The 19768-nt window shown below is 40.6% G+C and overlaps 2 protein-coding genes across 2 annotated transcripts in view; one reads left to right on the forward strand and one right to left on the reverse strand.

The window, feature by feature from the left end:
- The window catches only part of ACTR2 (actin related protein 2), a 42164-nt gene extending 36717 nt beyond the window's left edge, over nucleotides 1–5447 (reverse strand). The window contains exon 1 of the mRNA XM_061622234.1: nucleotides 5215–5447. Within this exon, the coding sequence (XP_061478218.1) occupies nucleotides 5215–5262 (48 nt within the window). The 5' untranslated portion in view covers nucleotides 5263–5447. The remainder of the gene's footprint in view (nucleotides 1–5214) is intronic.
- Nucleotides 5448–5489: 42 nt separating this feature from the next.
- Nucleotides 5490–19521, forward strand: LOC133384106 (N(4)-(Beta-N-acetylglucosaminyl)-L-asparaginase-like). Its single transcript, XM_061626034.1, is given in 7 exon segments — nucleotides 5490–5688; nucleotides 7642–7669; nucleotides 7671–7778; nucleotides 8697–8869; nucleotides 16040–16107; nucleotides 17034–17138; nucleotides 17402–19521. Coding segments are annotated over 7 exon segments (690 nt in total). The 5' UTR covers nucleotides 5490–5573; the 3' UTR covers nucleotides 17495–19521.
- The last annotated feature ends 247 nt before the right edge of the window (nucleotides 19522–19768 follow it).

Raw genomic sequence — 19768 nt, forward strand, 5'->3', positions numbered from 1 at the left:
TCTGCTAGGTTAATCTAGTGTACACTTTACCATATATAGTTTCTTCTACACACCCTGTGGTTTTGACTGGCTCTCTCACTTCCCATTAAGTCATAAAGTGGTAATAAATTATTGTATATATAAATATTACTTCAGACGGAAAAGTACAAATGTCTGCCTCTCTTCAAAAATTAATCTTCTGGTTAGTCTTAAATAGCATTATCATTATTTTTAGTTCCAGGTAAGACAGACTTCATTCATTTTAGTTTCTTGAGATGGAAGCCTGCAGCATTTTACCACTAGCCCCTAAGAAGTCAGAAAAACTGACATACACCCTCAGTTTGAAAGCATCCCTTCTGATGTTGCTAACACTGCAGATATTGGGAATATAAATATGCTCCAACCACTAGCAAATGGCTACTTTAGAATAAAATTCATAATCTGAAGCTAGTATTTTAATTGAGATTAAATCCCCCACTGGTATCAATAAGGGGTTCCCTCTAAATGCAAACAGCAGCTTCTGGGAAAGGATTTCACCAGAATTACAGCAGGGGACAAGAGGGTTAAGCCCCCTCTGTGTCTGGTGAGACCCTGGCAACACACACCAGCAGTTGCTATGTGTATTTTTAAAAATATACATATTAATATGCAAAAATGTATTTAATGTCATGTGTGACTTAACGCCCAGGAAAGCATTTTGTGTGTTTTTAAATGCATATTTCAAAGTGTAAATTGTGAATATGACAAATAAATTGTGAATATGACAAATATTAAGTAACATCTGTATAATAGATAACCTTATCGTAAGCCAAGATTGGAAGCAACTCCTTGTGAGTGCACACTCAGCAGTAACCTGGATTTGTTGCCAAGGAATGTGTGAAGTGACCCTTACTTTAAAAACTAATTCACATAGTACTTTTTTTTTACTGCCTGTTCAGAATATACAGAATTTTATTTTACATATTACACGGGAGCAACATGTTCAGGCATCTTTAGTCATCATGGCTACTATTCAAGAGGTACACTCTCATAGTTTGAAGATAATGTTCTCCCATCTTCCTCATATAAGGCAGTAAGGATTTACGGAGCAATCCTTTGAGTCCCTACTCAGAAGAAAGTCCCACTGAGCTCAATGGGACTTATTTCCAGGTAAGTGTATATAGGACTATAGGCGGGGGCTGTAGGTGCAAAGCATGTAGTTTTTCATTCACAAAAACTGCCAGCAATAACCGAAACGAAGCTTTGTCTTATGTTACCAAAAAAAAAAGAATGAGCTCTCCTTATATGATATTCTTCATGGTGATATAGACAAGCCAGATGGTCTCTTTTTCAAATAAACACATAACACAAGTATTAATTTTGAGAGGGTCCATTACTCATGCACAAAGGAAGTCGCAACACTTCAGCGTGTGGCTGTGAGCTATGGCAGCTGTGCTGTGGGGTGCCACAGGGTACCATCTTGTTCCCCATGCTGTTTAACATCTATATGAACCCCTTGGGAGTGGTCATCAGGAGATTTGGGGTAAAGTGTCAGCAGTACACCGATACCCAGCTCAGTTTCTCTGTGACATCTAAATCGGGAGAGGCCATGCAAGTGCTAGACCAGTGCCTAGGTTGGTGGTGGTAGGTTGGATGAGGGGCAATAAACTGAGTCTGAATCCTAGCAAGACGGAGGCGCTGTGGGTTGCTGGTTCCTGAGTTCGGATAATTGGTCAGTTGCCTGCTTTGGATGGCGGTGTACTCCCTCTGAAAGAGCAGATCCATAGTCTGAGGGTGCTCCTGGATCCATCTTTGTACCTAGAGGCCCAGGTGACCTCACTGGCTAAGAGTGCCTATTACTAGCTTCAGCTGGTAAAACAGCTGTGGCCATTTCTGGACTGGCATAACCTGACCATTCTTGTCCATGCATTGCTAAACTCCAAGCTGGATTACTGTAATGCAAGCTATGTGTGGCTGCCCTTGAGGTTGGACCAGAAGCTGCAGCTAGTGAAAAATGCAGCAGTGCAACTGCTCACTGGGTCAGGGTATCACCAACATGGTTTGACTCCTACTTGGGGGGGGTCGGCTCCAGAAAGTGGTGCTTGGGGAACATTGCTCGGCACCCTGGACTCTCCAGTATGGGGTTCCGCAGGGGTCAGTTCTGTCCCCCATGCTGTTCAACATCTACATGAAACCGTTGGGTGCGGTCATCCGGAGCTTTGGAGTGAGCTGCCATCAGTATGCTGATAACATGCAGCTTTATTTCTCCTTTTCATCTTCTTCAGGTGAGGCTGTCAATGTGCTGAACCGGTGCCTGGCTGCGACAGTGGACTGGATGAGGGCTAATAAACTGAGGCTCAATCCAGACAAGACTGAGATGCTGCTAGTGGGTGGTTCTTCTGATAGGATGGTGGATGTCCAACCTGTCCTGGATGGGGTTGTACTCCCCCTAAAGGACTAGGTTCGTAGCTTAGGGGTTCTCCTAGAACCATCTCTGTCACTTGAGGCTCAGGTAGCCTTGGTGGCACGGAGTGCCTTCTACCAACTTTGGTTGGTGGCCCAGCTATGCCCCTATCTGGACAGGGATAACCTGGCTTCAGTTGTCCATGCTCTGGTAACCTCCAAATTAGATTACTGCAATGCACTCTACATGGGGCTGCCTTTGAAGACGGTTCGGAAGCTGCAGCTTGTGCAAAATGCAGCAGCCAGATTGGTAACAGGGACCAGATGGTTCGAACATATAACACCGATTCTGGCCTGCTTGCATTGGCTGCCTGTATGTTTCCGAGCTCGATTCAAGGTGCTGGTTTTAACCTATAAAGCCTTATACGGATTAGGACAATATCAGATGGAACGCCTCTCCCAACACAAACCCACCCATATGCTCAACATCAAAGACCCTCCTCCGGGTGCCTACTCTAAGGGAAGCTGGGAGTCTGGCAACAAGGGAGAGGGCCTTCTCAGTGGTAGCCCACAAATTATGGAATGATCTCCCTGACGTGGCGCCAACCCTGTCATCTTTTTGGCACCAGGTCAAGACTTTCCTCTTCTCCTAGGCATTTTAGCATGTGTTTTTAAATTGCTATTTTAAAATGTGTTTTTAAATTTGTGTATTTGTTTTTAATGTTTTTAATTGTTGTAAACCACCCAGAGAGCTTCAGCTATGGGGTGGTATACAAATGCAATAAATAAATAAATAAATAAACATGTCACCCCACTGCTGAAATAATTGCACTGACTGCCTATAAGCTACCAGGCTAAGTTCAAGGTTCTTGTTTTGGTGTACAAAGCCCTATACAGCTTGGAACCAGGATACCTGAAAGATCATCTTACCCCTTATATACTCAGTCGATCACTACGCTCTGTAGGTGAGGGCCTCCCGCAGATTCCATCTTATTAGGAGGTCCGTTCCACACAACATAGGAAACGGACCTTTAGTGTAGTGGCAACTATCCTTCGGAATTCCCTCCCATTAAATATTAAGGCAGGCACCATCTCTGTTATCTTTCTGACACCTACACCTTTCAGTAGACACTTTATCCCAGTCTGCATCTGTGTTGGAACTGTTTTTAAAGATGTTTTAAAAACTTTTTTCAGAATATGTTTTTAAAGATGTTTTGTTTTAATATTTTGTAATATATTTTAAAGTCTGTTTTTATGTTTTAAGAGTGTTTTTAGTGCTTTTGTTTGCCGCCCTGTGATCCTACTGGGAGAAAGGGGATATAAATCTAATAAATAAATCTCACAACCAACATACATTCCATACATGTAGTGAGAAATGTTATTCCCTGATATGGTACTATCAACAATAAATCTATACAATGGGGAAAAATTGTTCTTAATGGCTTATTGGAGACCCAGCAAATCATTCTAGTCTTACATCAATACATGACAACTAAGTCTCTTGACTTCAGTGCATTACTTTTGATGTTCTTAAAATGCTTACTCAAATGCCTTTTGTTACTGAACATATTTTTAGAAGAGGAGGAGTTCTGGTACTATTATTAGTACTCCTGACTGCAGGCTTTTGAAGTGAAAAAACTTGAAACCAGCAGTAGGATATCTTGCTAGAGTAACTGACTGCGAAAAGCAGGGCTGTGGAGTCGGTATGCCAAACCTTCGACTCCGACTCCTCTATTTTTCTACTGTCCAAGTCCGACTCCACCCAAAATTGCTTCCAACTCCACAGCCCTGGAAAGGGCTGTAAATGTCTTTTTAAATTGGAAGCTCTTATAGGAGCATTTTTATCGCTGCCTGAATATGCGCTGATCTTGGCATCACAGCATTTGTCTTCATCTGGGTCCTGTGTCATACACTGACACACAAAATGTTTTCCATCTTGAGTTATGGCGAAATGCTCAACTACAGTTGACTTCATGGGAAGCTTCTTTGACATTTTGAATTTATGTTTTAAAAAAATTGTCAATCAAAATTTTATTTTGAAGCCAGAGTCGGTACATTTCTACCGACTCCGACTCCACCCAAAATTGCTCCCGACTCTGACTCCACAGCCCTGGCGAAAGGTGGGGTAGGTAACTGAAGTAAGCACACAACAGAAAGGCTTGAGATACACAATGTCTAGACAAACCCTCACGAGCGAGAAAAGCGACACAACAGTGGCACACTCAAGAAACAGATATGGAATGGCCAGAGATGGAGGGAAGAGAGAGCAGTGCATCTGTGACACATCAAGAGCTAACAGTGTGAATGAACACCCCCAGACAAAGAAATTAACTGGGGTGCGAACTGATAGCAAAATTGTAGAAAGGCGGCAGGGGTGTGCATATGTGAATAAGAGAGAGGAGAGCGCGCGAGAGACGAGGGCATCCCAACTTCGTATCTCCGATCTAGAAAGAGAGCAAGAGCCCACTGGATCATTGAGAAGGAGGGAGCGCATAATACGGGGACGCGGGCCCTAGAATCCTTTGCAAGGAAGAGATGGGGAGAAGAGGAAAGACAGGACTTGTGCGCGCAGTCAAATGCCTCTTATGCGGGAAACGCGGAAGGACACAGTTTCTTCTACGAGCAGCCCAACATTGAGCCCAAGCCTGAAACGCTTATTTGGGATTTCCCACGGCGGTAGACTTCCGAGTACACGCAGGCGCACCCTCCCGGCTTATAAGAGGCGCCTTCCCTGCAGGACCAGACGCCCCTCCAGAGACAGCCCCGTTACAGCCCGCAGCAGCCCTCGCCTTCGTATCCAAACCAGCCGCAGGGAGCAAGGCGGCTCCGCCCGCCCAGCAGCGCGTTCCTCACCCCGGTGCCGTTGTCGCAAACGACCACTTTCCTGCCCAGCGTGTCCATGGTCCTGTCCCGGAGGGCCGCGCGGATGTCCGAAGCAACGGGTGGCGAGTGCGGCGCTGCCCTCCTCTGGCTCCACCAGGCCTCTCCTCGCTTACACCGCCCCGGAAGGGAAGCAAAAGGAAACAGCCAGCGACCCCGCCCGCGCAGGACCCGCCTCCGTGACCCGCAGCAGGCTCCACCCCCGCCGTGACTGACGGGCTCCCGGGCACCCAATCAGAGCCTGGAGTCTTCGGTCTTAAGGCGGCCGGCACAGACGCCGCTGCTGCCCCCCCCGGTGGCTTTTTCGCCCTGCCCCGCGGTCGGCTGTTGCCATGGCAGCGGCTGCGGGTACTTGGGCTTTTTCCCTCGCTGCAGTGCGGAGGATGAAGGAACTGCTGCTTGCGGGGGGAGCTCAGCGACAGATTCCCCTCCAGCAAGCCATGGCAGGTGACTGTAGTGCTGAAGGTTTATTGTAATGATAACAATTAATAACAATAATGAAAGAAGCAAAGGAGCTTGCAGGTATTCATGGACAAGCTCCTGAGCAGTTTGGTCTTCCACGTGGTGGGTCGGGCCCCAAAACTCCACCTCACCACCTCACCTGCCATCTCCACGCATTGCATGAATGAATGAATCTTTATTTTTACCCCGCCCTTTTTCCAGAACTGGAACTCAGGGCGGCTTACAAGTAAAAACTACACATAGGTAAAAGAAACATACAAAAATATACAATTAAGATAGAATTAAACTATTCGTGATGTTAAAATCATGAAACGTACACTTAAGATACTAAAACAATTTAAAACATTAAGAATAGGACCATAGATCAATACAACAGACCTTATGAGGCCCTATCTTAAACATCTTCTAGTCCAAAAGCCTGTCGGAATAAAAAAGTCTTTCCTGCCAACGGAAGGATAGCAAGGAAGGATAGCAAGGAAGGGGCCATTTGTGCTTCTGTAGGAAGAGAGTTCCAGAACCTGGGGGCAGCCACTGAGAAGGCCCTATCTCACGTCCCCACCAATTGCTCTTGCAGCCGCTACTTGTAAGGGCAACTCTTTTCTGTTAGGGGTGGTCGCTAAAGACCGTTGTGGGTGAGTTCCCCTTGCTTTCGCGTAGTCCAGTTGGAAGGAAGTAGTGCAGTCTAAATAGCCATTCTTTTGTTACGTTTAGGCTGAGATGTGCACTATCACACCGTTTATTTACTTAGTTTTAGACCTTTAAAATTAAAGAAAAAGTGAAAGGGGGTGGAGAAATAAGGGGGTTGAAGCACAAAGATGATGGAAGAGAGAGAATTATTGTGGATTGGATTTCCTGCCTGGTTAAAAATACAATATTAAAATCAGCTTAAAAAATTACAACCACAAGAATAAGATAGATCTTCTAGATCCCGATAAGGATTTGGTTAATCACATTAATTACAATACAAACATACATACATACATGGCTCCTACAGGAAAGAAGGGTGGGATGTAAATCTAATATATAATATATATCAGGTGTCAAATATGGGTGGAGAGATGGAAGAAAGATAGATCTGTAGAACAAAAAATTAAAAGTGAATGCTGCTTTAAGTTCTGAGTCTGAAAGTGTTTAAGACCATTTCCTTAAAAAAAGCATGCACAGGGAGACATAGTGGGGGATTATGGGACCCTTCTGCCTCAGTTTCTCCAACAAAAATCTGACAAATGTGTATGCTAACATATTGACTGCCTATGCACTGTGACTGTAGCTAATTTCTAACTAAATATGCATGTTGATGTTTTCTGCTATATATCTAGTGCCATAGGGATGACATGTCAGCATCATCCACCTAGCTGATCAGAATGAAGAAGGCAGATGGGTAAAGGACACTATAAATCTGACAGCCACATAGAAAGGAGGAGGTATTCGTGACAATTGCTCCATGTTTTCTGTGTGAGTGGCGTATACTTTTTGGCTACTGGAAAGATTTACACTCTATAAATATAAAACCAAAGTCTCTAAGTGGTTGAAGAAATACATATTTTGAAGACCACACCTTTATTAGACTATTACTCACTCACAGTATAATATGAGGAATTTCTTGTGTGCTTAATGTAACAGAAGTATAGATATTTTACTCTGCCAAATGTTGAAGGGTATATTTAGGCAGTTTTTCAAATCATGACTATCTGAGATGAATTCAGCACTAGTCTCCTTTTAACAAATAGTTATGCATTATCATTTAATATCAGTACATCGTGGAAAATGGTGTTTTCCAATCGAGACAAAAATAGAAATAGAAACCTAGCATATTAAAATATGTATGATTCATTCTACATTAGTGGTTATTTGTTGTACACAGGATGCCTTTCCGTGTTAATTTTTAAATGCAAATATGAAGTAGTAGTTATAATATTTTAAAAAAAATGTTTCCAGATATTGAGAATGATGAAGAAACAGGAAGCTGTAATAGGACGAGGAGGCTACCCAAATAAAGATGGCATAATCCAATGTGATGCAGCAATAATGGAAGGACAGCCTGGGCATTTTGGAGCTGTGGCAGCCTTGCATGGGTAAGGATTATCCCTTGGTATATGTTATCAATAAATATCTGGCATGTGTAGTCTGATCCTATGCAGAGTTAGACATTCATCAGCCCAGGGTTAGGTGCTCCTAATACAGCACAGGGTTGCAGCATTGGCTTCATTTGCATTGTGTGGTGTTAGTCAGTTAATGAGCTATGTCTGGGGTGAAATCTTGGTAATCAAAATTGTCTTCAAAACAGTGTGTGGTAGCTTCCAAAAGGCAGATGCCAGAAAATCCAGAACTAAACTAGCAAAAAACCTTTGCAATATTTCTCCATCACCCCCCATATTTTATGGTTTCTTCTCTGTATAATTAATGTTTAAAGGACAGAGTCTAGAAAAATAATACTTATGATGATCTGAAAGGAACATCCATACAAGCATTTGTTGGTGTAATCTGCTGCTATTTATTCACATGAAGATAGATTATAGTCCTAATGCATCCTGTGATCTACCACTATTGAACTTTGCTTCCTAATGTCTTGCAGAAGAATTTGTATCTTATTAAAGAGAACCTTCCCTTCCCTAACACACATACACAATAGCAAGTACCTTTTCTGTGATACATCTTCTCTTGAACCTGGGGCATCAGATCATTTTCTGAAGCCTGTTCCCCCTTTTCTATTTATCTAGAGAGTTTTCTAGGCTCACCATCCACCCTGCTAAATAATAATGCATGCACCCTAGTTGTGTGTGTATTTAGATAAGTGTAGACATATTGCCAGCCTACATTTTTTCTTCCATTATGCTTTTACACAGTAAAGTTATTTTTCCTTAGAGTGTAATGGTTTTTGTGCGTATTTAGGTCTTCATATTTGTGTCATTACATTTAGCCATAAAGCTCAGTTCTTAAAAGTCCCTATGAAACAAGACACATTTTAAATTATATTCTTTGTGTTGATAAAGAATTGGAACTCCACTTGCTGTAGCACGTAAAGTCATGGAAGAAACTCCACACAGTTTTCTGGTTGGGGATGGTGCTGTGACTTTTGCAAAAGACCAAGGCTTCACTGTGGAAGATAACAGAAATATGATGAGTAAGCAGAGTAATGAAGCTTATCAGGTAATGCTTTGGATCAGTAATGATATGACATGATTTTGTGGAAGTAGAATTCAAATTATGAGTAGATATCTTTGCATATTCTGTATATTCTGAGCACCCAAACTCCATGAGTGATTAAGAAACACTGACCTATGAGAAGTCAATCCAGATACAAAGATGAGCAAGATGACATCCTGAAAATTTAGGTCATGTATCTGATAGTCAGGAACAGAACTCAAATTATCTGACTACTCATGCTCAGTTACTTTTTCCTTGTGATGTTAGAAAATATTTTCAAACAGAAAACAACTTAATGATTTAACTTACAAGTTTATGTTAATATATGTGCCATTAGTTAGAGCAGACTCTGGAAACGGGGCTAAGCTTTTGAAGACGAAACCTACCCTGGCAATGTTCTTTCTCCCCTCTTCCATCTAATACCGGGTTGCAGAACCTGTGGCCCTCCAGATTCTGTTGAACTCTCATCAGCCCCAGTAGCCTGGCCAGTGGTCAAGACTGATGGGAGTTGGGAGTTAAGTGGGCATGCAGTGTATATGCAAAGTCAGGGGAATATTATGGCAGAAGCTCTGTCCCTAACTAACAAATATTTACTTCAGTCTCTTAAAATTGTTGACTGCTTCTGTGGATCCCCCACAAGATGCCAGAAGGTTTTTGCCCTCCAGAAAAAAAATTAAACATTCATTTTTTTAAAAAAACTTGACTGCTCCCATAGGCACTTCACTGTTATGTCAAAAGTTTTTGTTGTTGTCTTCCAACCCCCCCCCCATTTTTAATTGACCACTCCCCTGATTCATAGGGTCGCCATAAGTTGCAATCTACTTGAAGGCACATAACAACAACCCCTGATGCCAAAAAGTTTTTATGATCTCCCATAGCCCCAGAATGTATCCCTTTTAAAATGTAAAAAGTGACCACTCCCACTTCGACATGCAACCCTTAGAGAGTGGACAGTGGGTCAATCCAGTCCTCAGCCCAAAAAGGTTAGCCACCCATGTTTTACATAGAAAAGCTGACATAGAGAGCCATAGAGATTATGTGTAGACTCTTTAAGAGATTATAAGTGTAGACTTTTAACATGCTTTTATTCAAATATTATGTTAAACCTGGTTGTTTTTAAGGAAAACAATATAATTCATATTTTTTAAACATCTGATTTGATATTTTAAAAATGTTTTGTTAAAAAAAAGTAAATCCTTTATTTTTATCCACCCTGTGCCATGCATTTTCATGCTCCTACCACCAAAAGCAAACAAAATGAAAGATGAACAGAGAAGGAGACAGAAATGATGGCAGCACTCTGTCTTTTCTAATGTCTAATTCTGTCCTAACTTCAGAAGTTAAATACCCTTTTTATTTCCTGGCGTGAAATTCAGCATTTGCAGCACAGGAGCCACATCTTCTCTGACTTCATTTTTTCTGCTCAACTATCTTACCATATTGCATGCAACACATCTCTGCAACATGACTGACACATCATGAATTCTCATTGGCCAGGCAGAGTATTGCACCTGCCAACCAGAATGCATATTTAGTTAGGAGTTCTAGAAACAGTATTTCTTAAATGTTTTCAAATCCTAGGAGTGTCTTACATTCTTCAGGGATCCTTTTCATATGATTGGTCTTACAGCACACACACAGTGACAATTTAGTTGAACAGTTGTGCATTCTGTTATGAGTGCAATAAGGCACCTAGAAACACAACCTCATTTGTGTACCTTAAACAAGAAGGTATTAATTAAGAAAACATTCTTTTTCCTAGCAACAAAAAGCTATGGTTAGAGCCTTGAAAAAACATATCATTGTAAGAAATGCACTTAGAAAACCGACCTGAACCCGTGAGACAAATAACAAATGACTGCAATTGTGCATACTGTTCTTCGTTCAGCCTTAAGAGGGTGCTGTTGCTTTATAAAAGCAAAAAGAAAAACTAAGATTTAAAGGAAATGGTGGCTAGAAGAAAGTGCTTCATCTCTGGCTTGAAATAACTGAAAATCTTTTGGCAATTATTCCAGCTCTGGCGATAGTGCCTACAATCTCCATTATAAGAGACAACATAAATACATTGGATCTAGGGTTGCCAGGCTCAGGGCCTGAGAATGATCCTGTATCTTTAAGAGAAGAGAAAATTCAACCAAGTGCAGGTTTTCTTGCAACATTGTAATGGGAAAAACCACAAGGTGGAATTCTCCCTTCCCCCTGCACAATTTTTAAAGATACAGAAGACCTCCAAGGTACAGAATCATTCTCAGGCCCTGAGCCTGGCAACCCTAATTGGATCGTGAATGTTTTTTTTTTTCAATTAATTTTTATTCAAATTTTCAAAACCAAAACAATACAAAAAGAAAAAACACAAATACAATAAAAAAAGGAAAAAAATATATTAAAATATTGACTTCCGATTTGTCGTAGTTCAGCTATAAGTCTATAATATATAACAAGCCTGTCTCTTAATAGATTATAAAATCACCTTCCTCCAGCGGTTATCTTAATTGGTATCAAATCTCATTAACATCATATCATTTTATTCTTCCACAAAAAGTCAAGGAGAAGTTTCCAATCCTTGAGATATATGTCCATCAATTTTTTTTCTAGATAAACATGTCAATTAATCCAACTCATCAAGTCTACTAAGTCCAGTAATTTCAAATCGCTCTTCTTCCATTATCGGTGTTGGTTCCATCTTCCATCTTCCATCTTTACGCACCCAATAATCTTGCTGTCATAGTCATATAATAGGAGTCTGATAGGAATTTCCTTTATCACAGATATTTCCTTGCCATCAATTCCGAACGTATCACTGAAGTATTGTTGCAAAGCCGCATCTCTGTTCCTCTTTTTTACAGAATACACTAGCACATCTCTTGAAGATTTTTCCATTGACACAAAACAGGGATTAATTCTGTTAACTTTCTCCTTTTCAAGTTCCATCAAATCCTTCCAGTCCAGGAATTTTTTCGAACCAATAATATCTTTATCTCCAATCTCTTCATCAATTCCTTCAGGGACAGCGCTGAGTTCCAAACCGTAATATTTGTCTCCAGGATCCATCACAGCCAGGAAATCCAAATCTTTTTCCAGGTCCATATTTAATCCAATCTCCATAGTTTGAACCCTGCCTTTAATTTTTCTTTCACCCTTTTTTGGTTTTCCAGATCTATCTTTATTCTCCTTTCTCATAGAATCCTGAATTTCTTTCAGCTCCTGTCTCATTTCGTCAAATTCAATTCTCAGCACTTGACTATTATTTCTCAGTTCTTGTTTTATTGACTTAATCCCATTCATTATTTTCTGAAACATATCTAAAGATAAAGTTCCTTCTTGTACACCCATGATCTTCTTAATTGTCATTCTTAAAACCAAAGGAACAAAACTCCTTCAATTTTCAATGTCCCAAGCAAAGAGCAATTTATTTTTTTATCCAGTTACAAAGGAGTTAATCTTTCAAACCAACTGATGTCACACTCTAGACAGCCCTTATCTCTTATATGCCCAGAAGTGCAAAAACAGCTTTAGTTCACAGCGTCCAAATAACTAGTAGCAGAAAGAATGAGCAGATTCGTCAAAAAAAAAAGTAGACCAGAAAAAATAGTCCCAGACATATATTACACAAAAGTCTTATAAATCAAAAAGATTTTTCTTTTCTCTTCCAATCAGAAACCCCTCATCCGTTATAATGCTAATTTCCATGTCAGCTTTTTGCAATAAAAAAAAGATAGGCTATTTTTATTTTCTTCCCCCTTAGTTCCGTGAGTAAAAGAGAAAGTTTTGACTCACCCAGGTTTTCTTAATTGCTGGTTCTTTGACAAATCTCTTTAGCTGTATAGATAACAAAATAATGAGCGTAGACAGGAGAATGCTTGCCTGTTAGACCGTTTTTCTTTGAAGAAAAAAAAACGGCTCACTTATTCAGCTGAGCTAGCTAGAAATCCTAGCTCTGTCCGAGCTGCTGGAAGACCTTCTTTCACAGACAATTCTGACGAATTCCAATCTCCAACAAACACAACAAAGCTGTGTGGGAAATCTCACGTTTCTTCCTTATCCGGAAGAAATTATCCCCAGTCAAAAAAACCCCTTCTGACTGGATTTAAAACTGAAAAAGTTTCATCCAAGACGGGAGCCCGTCTCAGAGGCTGCACAGGCGGAGGGATCCTCCTGGGAAGTCTGATTGGATTGTGAATGTTAAAGGGAATGTGAAATACCACGAGGTTTCTGTTTAATATGCTATTGCTGAGTTCAAACATAACACTGTCTGCAGAGGAAAAATGTCAGTTTGCAGGTGCGGTTTGAATCCAAAGGGGTCACTGTAACTGCCCTTCAATTGATTGGTGACCAAATAGGGTGTGTGTGTGCGTGTGCGTGCGCGTGCGCGTGCGAGTGCGAGATATATATTAAGGATCTGATTTGTAAGTCAGATCCTGCTCCCCACCCACATTCTAGACCAGCCTTTTGCAACTAGGGGGCCACCAGATGTTGTTGGACCACAACTCCCATCAGCCTCAGCCAGCATTGCCAATGGTCAGGAAAGATGGGAATTGTGGTCCAACAACATCTGGTGGCCCCCTAGTTGGGAAAGGCGGTGCTAGATGTACAACAGGCAAACCATGGTTTTGAGCTACTTATCTGCGTTGTTTCCCATCACTTCAGGTCTTAACTTGGAGAGTTTGGGTATTGTGAAGCACATTTTCTTGTGATACAGCATACATGAAGCTATTCTGGGGGATTTTTGCCACCTGAGAGACATTGAAATTTGGCTTCTAGTAGGTCAGAATTATTGGTGTTTGTTTTTTGTGATGTTAAATGGCTGCACTATGTGTAACAATTTAACATCCAAATTTAGCCATTTTTTTCTTGTCCAAGCTTACTGCCAGAGAAGGGATTTTGGTGCTGTGGATAGGCTACCCATTTTCAATCTTCATACTCCTGCTTGTCCATATGTGTTGTCACCAGAGGTGCTGCCATTTTGCTGACTCTACTCCTGTGACTTTTAAGAGCAGCGTGACCCAAACAACTGAGCCGATACGGCTTTTCATTGCAGGGAGACATCACCTGTTTCGTTTGATTTCTGTTAAAGGCACAAGAGAAGTTCTGTTTTTTCTAAACAAATGTAACTTACCTTGGCTGTGGTGTCAGCTGCCCTTTGGATATTTTCAGAGTATATAACTTTATATTATTATCATCATCATCATCATCATCACTATCATTATTATTCTCATCCTTCACCAATAGGGCCTGGGGCGGGTTACAAAATCTAAAATACAATATTAAAAAGAATTAAAAGACATTTCAATCACAAGAATAGGGTGGGTTCTAAAAACATACATCAAGATGTGTTTCTTTAGCATTTGCCGAAAACTGTATGGCGAAGGTACCAGATGCATCTCTGTAGGGAAGGAATTCCAAAATTTAGGGGCTGCTACAGAGAAAGCTGTCTCCCATGCCAGCATCCCCCAAACCTCCAAGGGTGGTGGGACTACCAAGAAGGTCCCTTCTGCTGATCTTAACACCCAAGAGGGTCAGCAGGGAAGGAGACAGTCTCTGAAATATTTGGGGCCTAAGTTATTTAGGGCTTTAAACACTAAAGTGAGCACCTTGAATTGGGTCTGGAAATGAACTGGCAACCAATGCAACTGTTTTAGAACAGGGATTATGAGTTCTAAAAGGAACCCCAGCAAGTAATCTGGCCACTGCATTTTGGACAAATTGAAGTTTCTGAGTTGTCTTCAAGGGCAGCCCCACATAGAGCACATTGCAATAATCCAATCTGGAAGTTACCAGAGCATGAAGTACTGTTGCCAAATGTCTGTCCAAAAGGGGCCAAAGTTGGCAAACTGGCTGGAAATAGACATTCCGAGGCCTCTAGTGACAATGCTGGATTGAAGAGTACCGCCAAGCTACAAGCCTGCTCCTTCAAGGGAGTGCAGCCGCCTTCCAAAATGAAAGGGCCAGTGTTGCCCTTCATTATCTGGGACCCCTAAATTTGCATACTACATTTTGGGTGATTTGAAGCCAGGATCAGCTAATTAATGTATGGAACCCTGCTGTTTGAATGTCATACAACCTTTTTGCAAATGAAAACTGTACAAGACCGAAAGGTCAACATTTATTTTACAATTTATGACTGATTTTATGTTTAATGAGAATTTATTTTATTTAAAATTATTGTTAATAAGTATATGTATTGTTGGATGGCATTTTGTAATATGTTATATAATTGTAATATATCTCAGACCTTAACTATTTTGTGGAATAATTTTAGTTTCTATTCTGTGCTATTTTTTGTATAGGCCAGTATCTAAACTAACTTGAAGAACTTCCTTTAAAAAAAAATTGTTATACAGGCACACACACACAACCACTAAATGGTAAAATCAATCTCCAAAGCAAATACCCAAACATAGTGTTTGCATTAATCAATTTATCACTGACATTTTTCCTGTTTTCATTCAATGTCCTAGCAAAAAACAATTATGAGGGGGAGCAAGCAAATGGAGAAATTGTAACTCGAAGCAACTAGGAAATACATATCAATTCCATTAGCAGTATAAGCTTCAGCCTACAAATCAGGTGCACTTGTTGTTCTGCATACTTGCTTCCAAAATTTAATCTGCTAGGATTGGCCCTCTTTAATTGAAGAGATAATTCAGGATGGCAGTTTAGTGTTCTAGCTTTATGAAGCAATATATATAGAATATTTGTGCTCCCATCTGTTACGTACTCATGAAACAACAAAATTTCTTTGGGCCACTAGGGGACGTTTTAACCTAACCATTTACCTGTTTTGTTGATTACAGTATAGCTAGATTCACTAGAATATTTGACACATTTCTCAGCAGGTTATATTTTCCTTATATATTTGTTTAAATAGATGATTTCCCCGTTTGAAAATCCTGCTCTAAAAATAATCACACAGACCATGATTCTATTTTATATTTACTTAGAATTTTCTTAATACACGTGCAGGCGTTTGCTTTGGGTTGGAGTGCATGTTCTCTGCTTTAGTTGCAGAACAGGATTAAGGAAGTAGCTTTTCTCTGTTTAGATCATCCAGTTAAACCAGACAACAATGTATGGTATAAGAACGCTTTGTATATACTGTAGATACATCACAATCCTATTTTCTTATTTCTAGTAGTAGTAGAAGTTAACATGGCAATTTTTCACAAGTTAATCTCTTTTTCCCCATCAGCTACTGGTGATGGAGACAAAATTATGTGTTTCTGTCCTTGTTTTCATGCAGTCCTGTTAATGAAACAGGTATGGCATCAGTGAGTTTTAAGCATGTCTTTGAAGCCTGTCATTAAGAGTGTCAGTGGGGGAGAAGGAGAGGAAGAGAGACCACTTAGTAGGGGAAAGGATGTGGCTTCCATTCATAATCTGTTGTCTTAGAAATGAGTGAAGAAATGAGTGAAATGAAAGCGAGGGTGTAGACTCTCAGATAAATTGTTTGGGGGAACAATCCATTTCAAGGAGCCTTCCCCCAACACAGGTGATTAAAAAGAGCAGAAAGATGATGCTAGCAGGATTAACTGGTAAACTGAAGCTGAAAGCATCAGTAGTCAAAATTACCCAGTTGAAGCGAGGACAGAGAATTGAAGGGGAGGAGCCAATCCAGGCTCTAGAACTTTATGTTGACGTAACACATTTTGTCCATTGGCTGCTCATTGGGGTTTGCTAGCCCTGCTAAACCTTTGCCCACCCCTTTTAGTACATGAAAGGGAGGCTCTTTTAGGAACCTAGAAGATGCTTGGCACTATGTTTGTTAGACTGTTTTATTATGGGACCCGTATGAGACCCCTCCTCCAAAGGGGCTAGGCAGGTTTCACAAGTTTATTAGACGTGGGAGCAGACCATCGATTAGCAGCACAATTCTGAGATAAGAATTAATCTCAGCTGATGAATGCTGCTGATAAATGAAATTACAGAAAGTTGTCCAGATGGCATTTGTCGCAGAGCTGAACCTTCATGTTGCCCTCTGCTGAATAATCCAAATTATGCCTTGCAGCACTGTATGATTTCATGTATACACAGATAAAACTAAGGGCAATGTGCATCTGCATTTACACTTCAGCCTGTTCGTTGATTTAAGCAGCACTGAATGGGGAGGAACTAGAACTTGCTTAGATGCACGGAATAGAAATGAGTGGTTAGACAACTTGTTTTAGACTTTGTTTATCTTTCAGGGCTTGTCTCCTATGGATGCATGCCAGACTGTTGTCCAGGATATCCTCCAGCGAACAGGAAAGGAAAATATGTTTGAACTTGGAATCATTGCAATGAATATGAAGGTACAGCACAGACAAGTGTATTGTCACATTTTCCTCATTAATCATGGATATGGTAACTAACGTTCCAATTTACCTTCCATCATGTCTTCTAAATATGGGATAATGTAGCAAACATTCCTTTGGCCTTGATAATGACCAAAAAGGGAACAGAGTGGTAGGATTGGAGTTGCTGCAATAATAATTGAGGCAAACGGAATTAGATCTTCTTAATGATTTCTTATATGTTGATCAGTTTTTTGTTCCTTGTGGATTCTGAATGTTAGGGAGAAGTTGCAGCTGCTTCATCAATGTCATTCCCATACTGCATCTGGTCTCAGGGAAAGGACTCTGTAGAACAATTGATGCAACAATGCTAGCGACTTTGAAAGAAAAAAGGAAACAATTCTGTACCACTTGCATCCAGATTCAGAGTCATATCCATCTTTACCTTCTGAAGTTTCATTTTCCTGTGTAACGTATGGAGGAGGGATGCAAACTGGGAGATTTTTCTTCAGAAGGTCTGCATTCAGTCACACAGATGTATGAGAGTTTCAGCCCCAGCCCAAGCAAGAAACTGTGATCTGTTAGGGCCAAACTAGACAATACATTAAAATGTGTGATTGATACTTGTTTTTATTCCACCTGTGTGGTGATGGGGGATCAGGATCAGGACCACCATGCATTGGGGAAAGGATTTTAGCCTTTCTCCCCTGTGTTCTGATCATTATGACAATCATACACTCCTCCTAGCTGCTCTTCACTCCAGTAGGGAAGCTGCCATTGGTATTTTCTCCTGAAACAAATAGCAGCTTCAATGTTGAAGTGGCCATTGGAAAGTAACCATGATAGACCTACAGTGTTTTTGTAAATGTATAATGCTACCTTATGTCAAATATTCGTTATTCTAAAAAATGCATAAAGCCTATGTAAAAATAATAGTTTTCCAGACTATATACAGACATCACAGGTTCAAGAAGAAATGAAAACTAGCACTATATGTATTAGGATAAAAACGTTTCAATCAAATGGATAAACTTTGCCCATTTATTTTTAAGTAGTTGACCTCAGGCCACTCTGGGATGCATAGAGCAGAAACATTCAGTATTTTGTTAATGATGATATAACTGTTACTTCTGTACAGCACAGTGACAAAGTTATATTCTGCTATATATGCTGCTGATTTCACAGAAGTTGCATAAACTGGTGCAGATTTTGACCTTTAGTACTAGCACCAATAGTCCTGCCACATTGGAGGCAGTCAATGGCAATGGTAGGCAAAGCTTCTAATATTTTATAGCTCAAAGTACAGCAGATCTGCAGTAATCAAGCCTTATTAAAGTCATAGTTGTTGGAGCAGCATGTGCATTGCAAAGGTTCCAGTGGCCTCTTTTCCTTCAGTAGATATTTCTAATAGGCACAAATTGTATGAAAGTTTATTCCAGAGTCCAATAAACTAGAAAGTTAGTAGGCTGCATTACTGGGACCGTCCAAAACTCATCAGTATATAATATCAAATAAATGACTGGGTGATCCTATTAGAACCTTTTTGTTTGGCTATTTGAAGGCTCCTCCCGATAACCTGTTTATTAAGCATTCATTCTGATTTGCTTGAGTGGTGGTTATATATCTTTCCTGTTCATTAACCTTTCATCCCACACTTTTCAGCGCATTTCCAATCACTTTCCTAACCGCAAAAAGTCCAGGATTTTTAAAAAATTGATTTGTTGCATCAGGCAACAGAGCACTTTAATCTACTTTAGGCACACAAACCTAAATTTCTGATATGCGCTTGAATCCCTGCTGCAAAATACTGAGAGCCTGGAAGTGACCTGAGACTTGATAGCATTTGATGATTTGGAAATGGTTGAAAAATGGAAATGGACTGCCTTCAAGTCGATCCTGACTTATGGCTACCCTATGAATAGGGATTTCATGGTAGGTGGTATTCAGAGGGGGTTTACCATTGCCTCCCTCTGAGGCTAGTCCTCCCCAGTTGGGTAGGGCCTGCTCAGCTTGCCACAGCTGCACAAGCCAGCCCCTTCCTTGTCCGGAACTGTCAGCTGGGGGGCAGTTGGGCTCCTTGGGAATATGCAGCTTGCCCACAGCTGCACAGGTGGTAGGGCACGTGACCCCTGAGCCACTCTCTGTGGGAGTGATCTTTAGCTGGCCCTTTACACCCAGGAGACAGGAGCGGGGATTTAAAAAGACTCTGGATGATAATTACATAAAAATAGGAGGCAAATATGCAGTGATTAGTGGTTTACTCAGAATCTGGGATATGATCTCAGTGACCAAGTTAACAAATATTGTATGCATGAAGGAAAGGAGACAAATGAAAATCTTTTTTTGCAAGAATGGGCTTTTTTATTTTTGTGATGTTTTGAAATAGCAAATTATAATAATATTGAACTGTATTCTGTATTAAAGCTAATACTAACTGTATTGCAGTGTTTTTGCCATTGCAAATGTACAGTGTGTAATTGAGTGTAATTAAATAATAAGAGCTCACTGACAGACTAATCATGTATATGAGATCTCCTGACTAAATGGATATAGAATTTTCTGAAGTCCCACTATGCCAGCAGAATGCAAGATATACCACTGACAGATACACCAGCAGAATGCTGGGGTCCTGGGCAGCACAGGAGAAG

Source organism: Rhineura floridana, chromosome 4 (genome assembly GCF_030035675.1).
Source record: "Rhineura floridana isolate rRhiFlo1 chromosome 4, rRhiFlo1.hap2, whole genome shotgun sequence".
Taxonomy (NCBI): domain Eukaryota; kingdom Metazoa; phylum Chordata; class Lepidosauria; order Squamata; family Rhineuridae; genus Rhineura; species Rhineura floridana.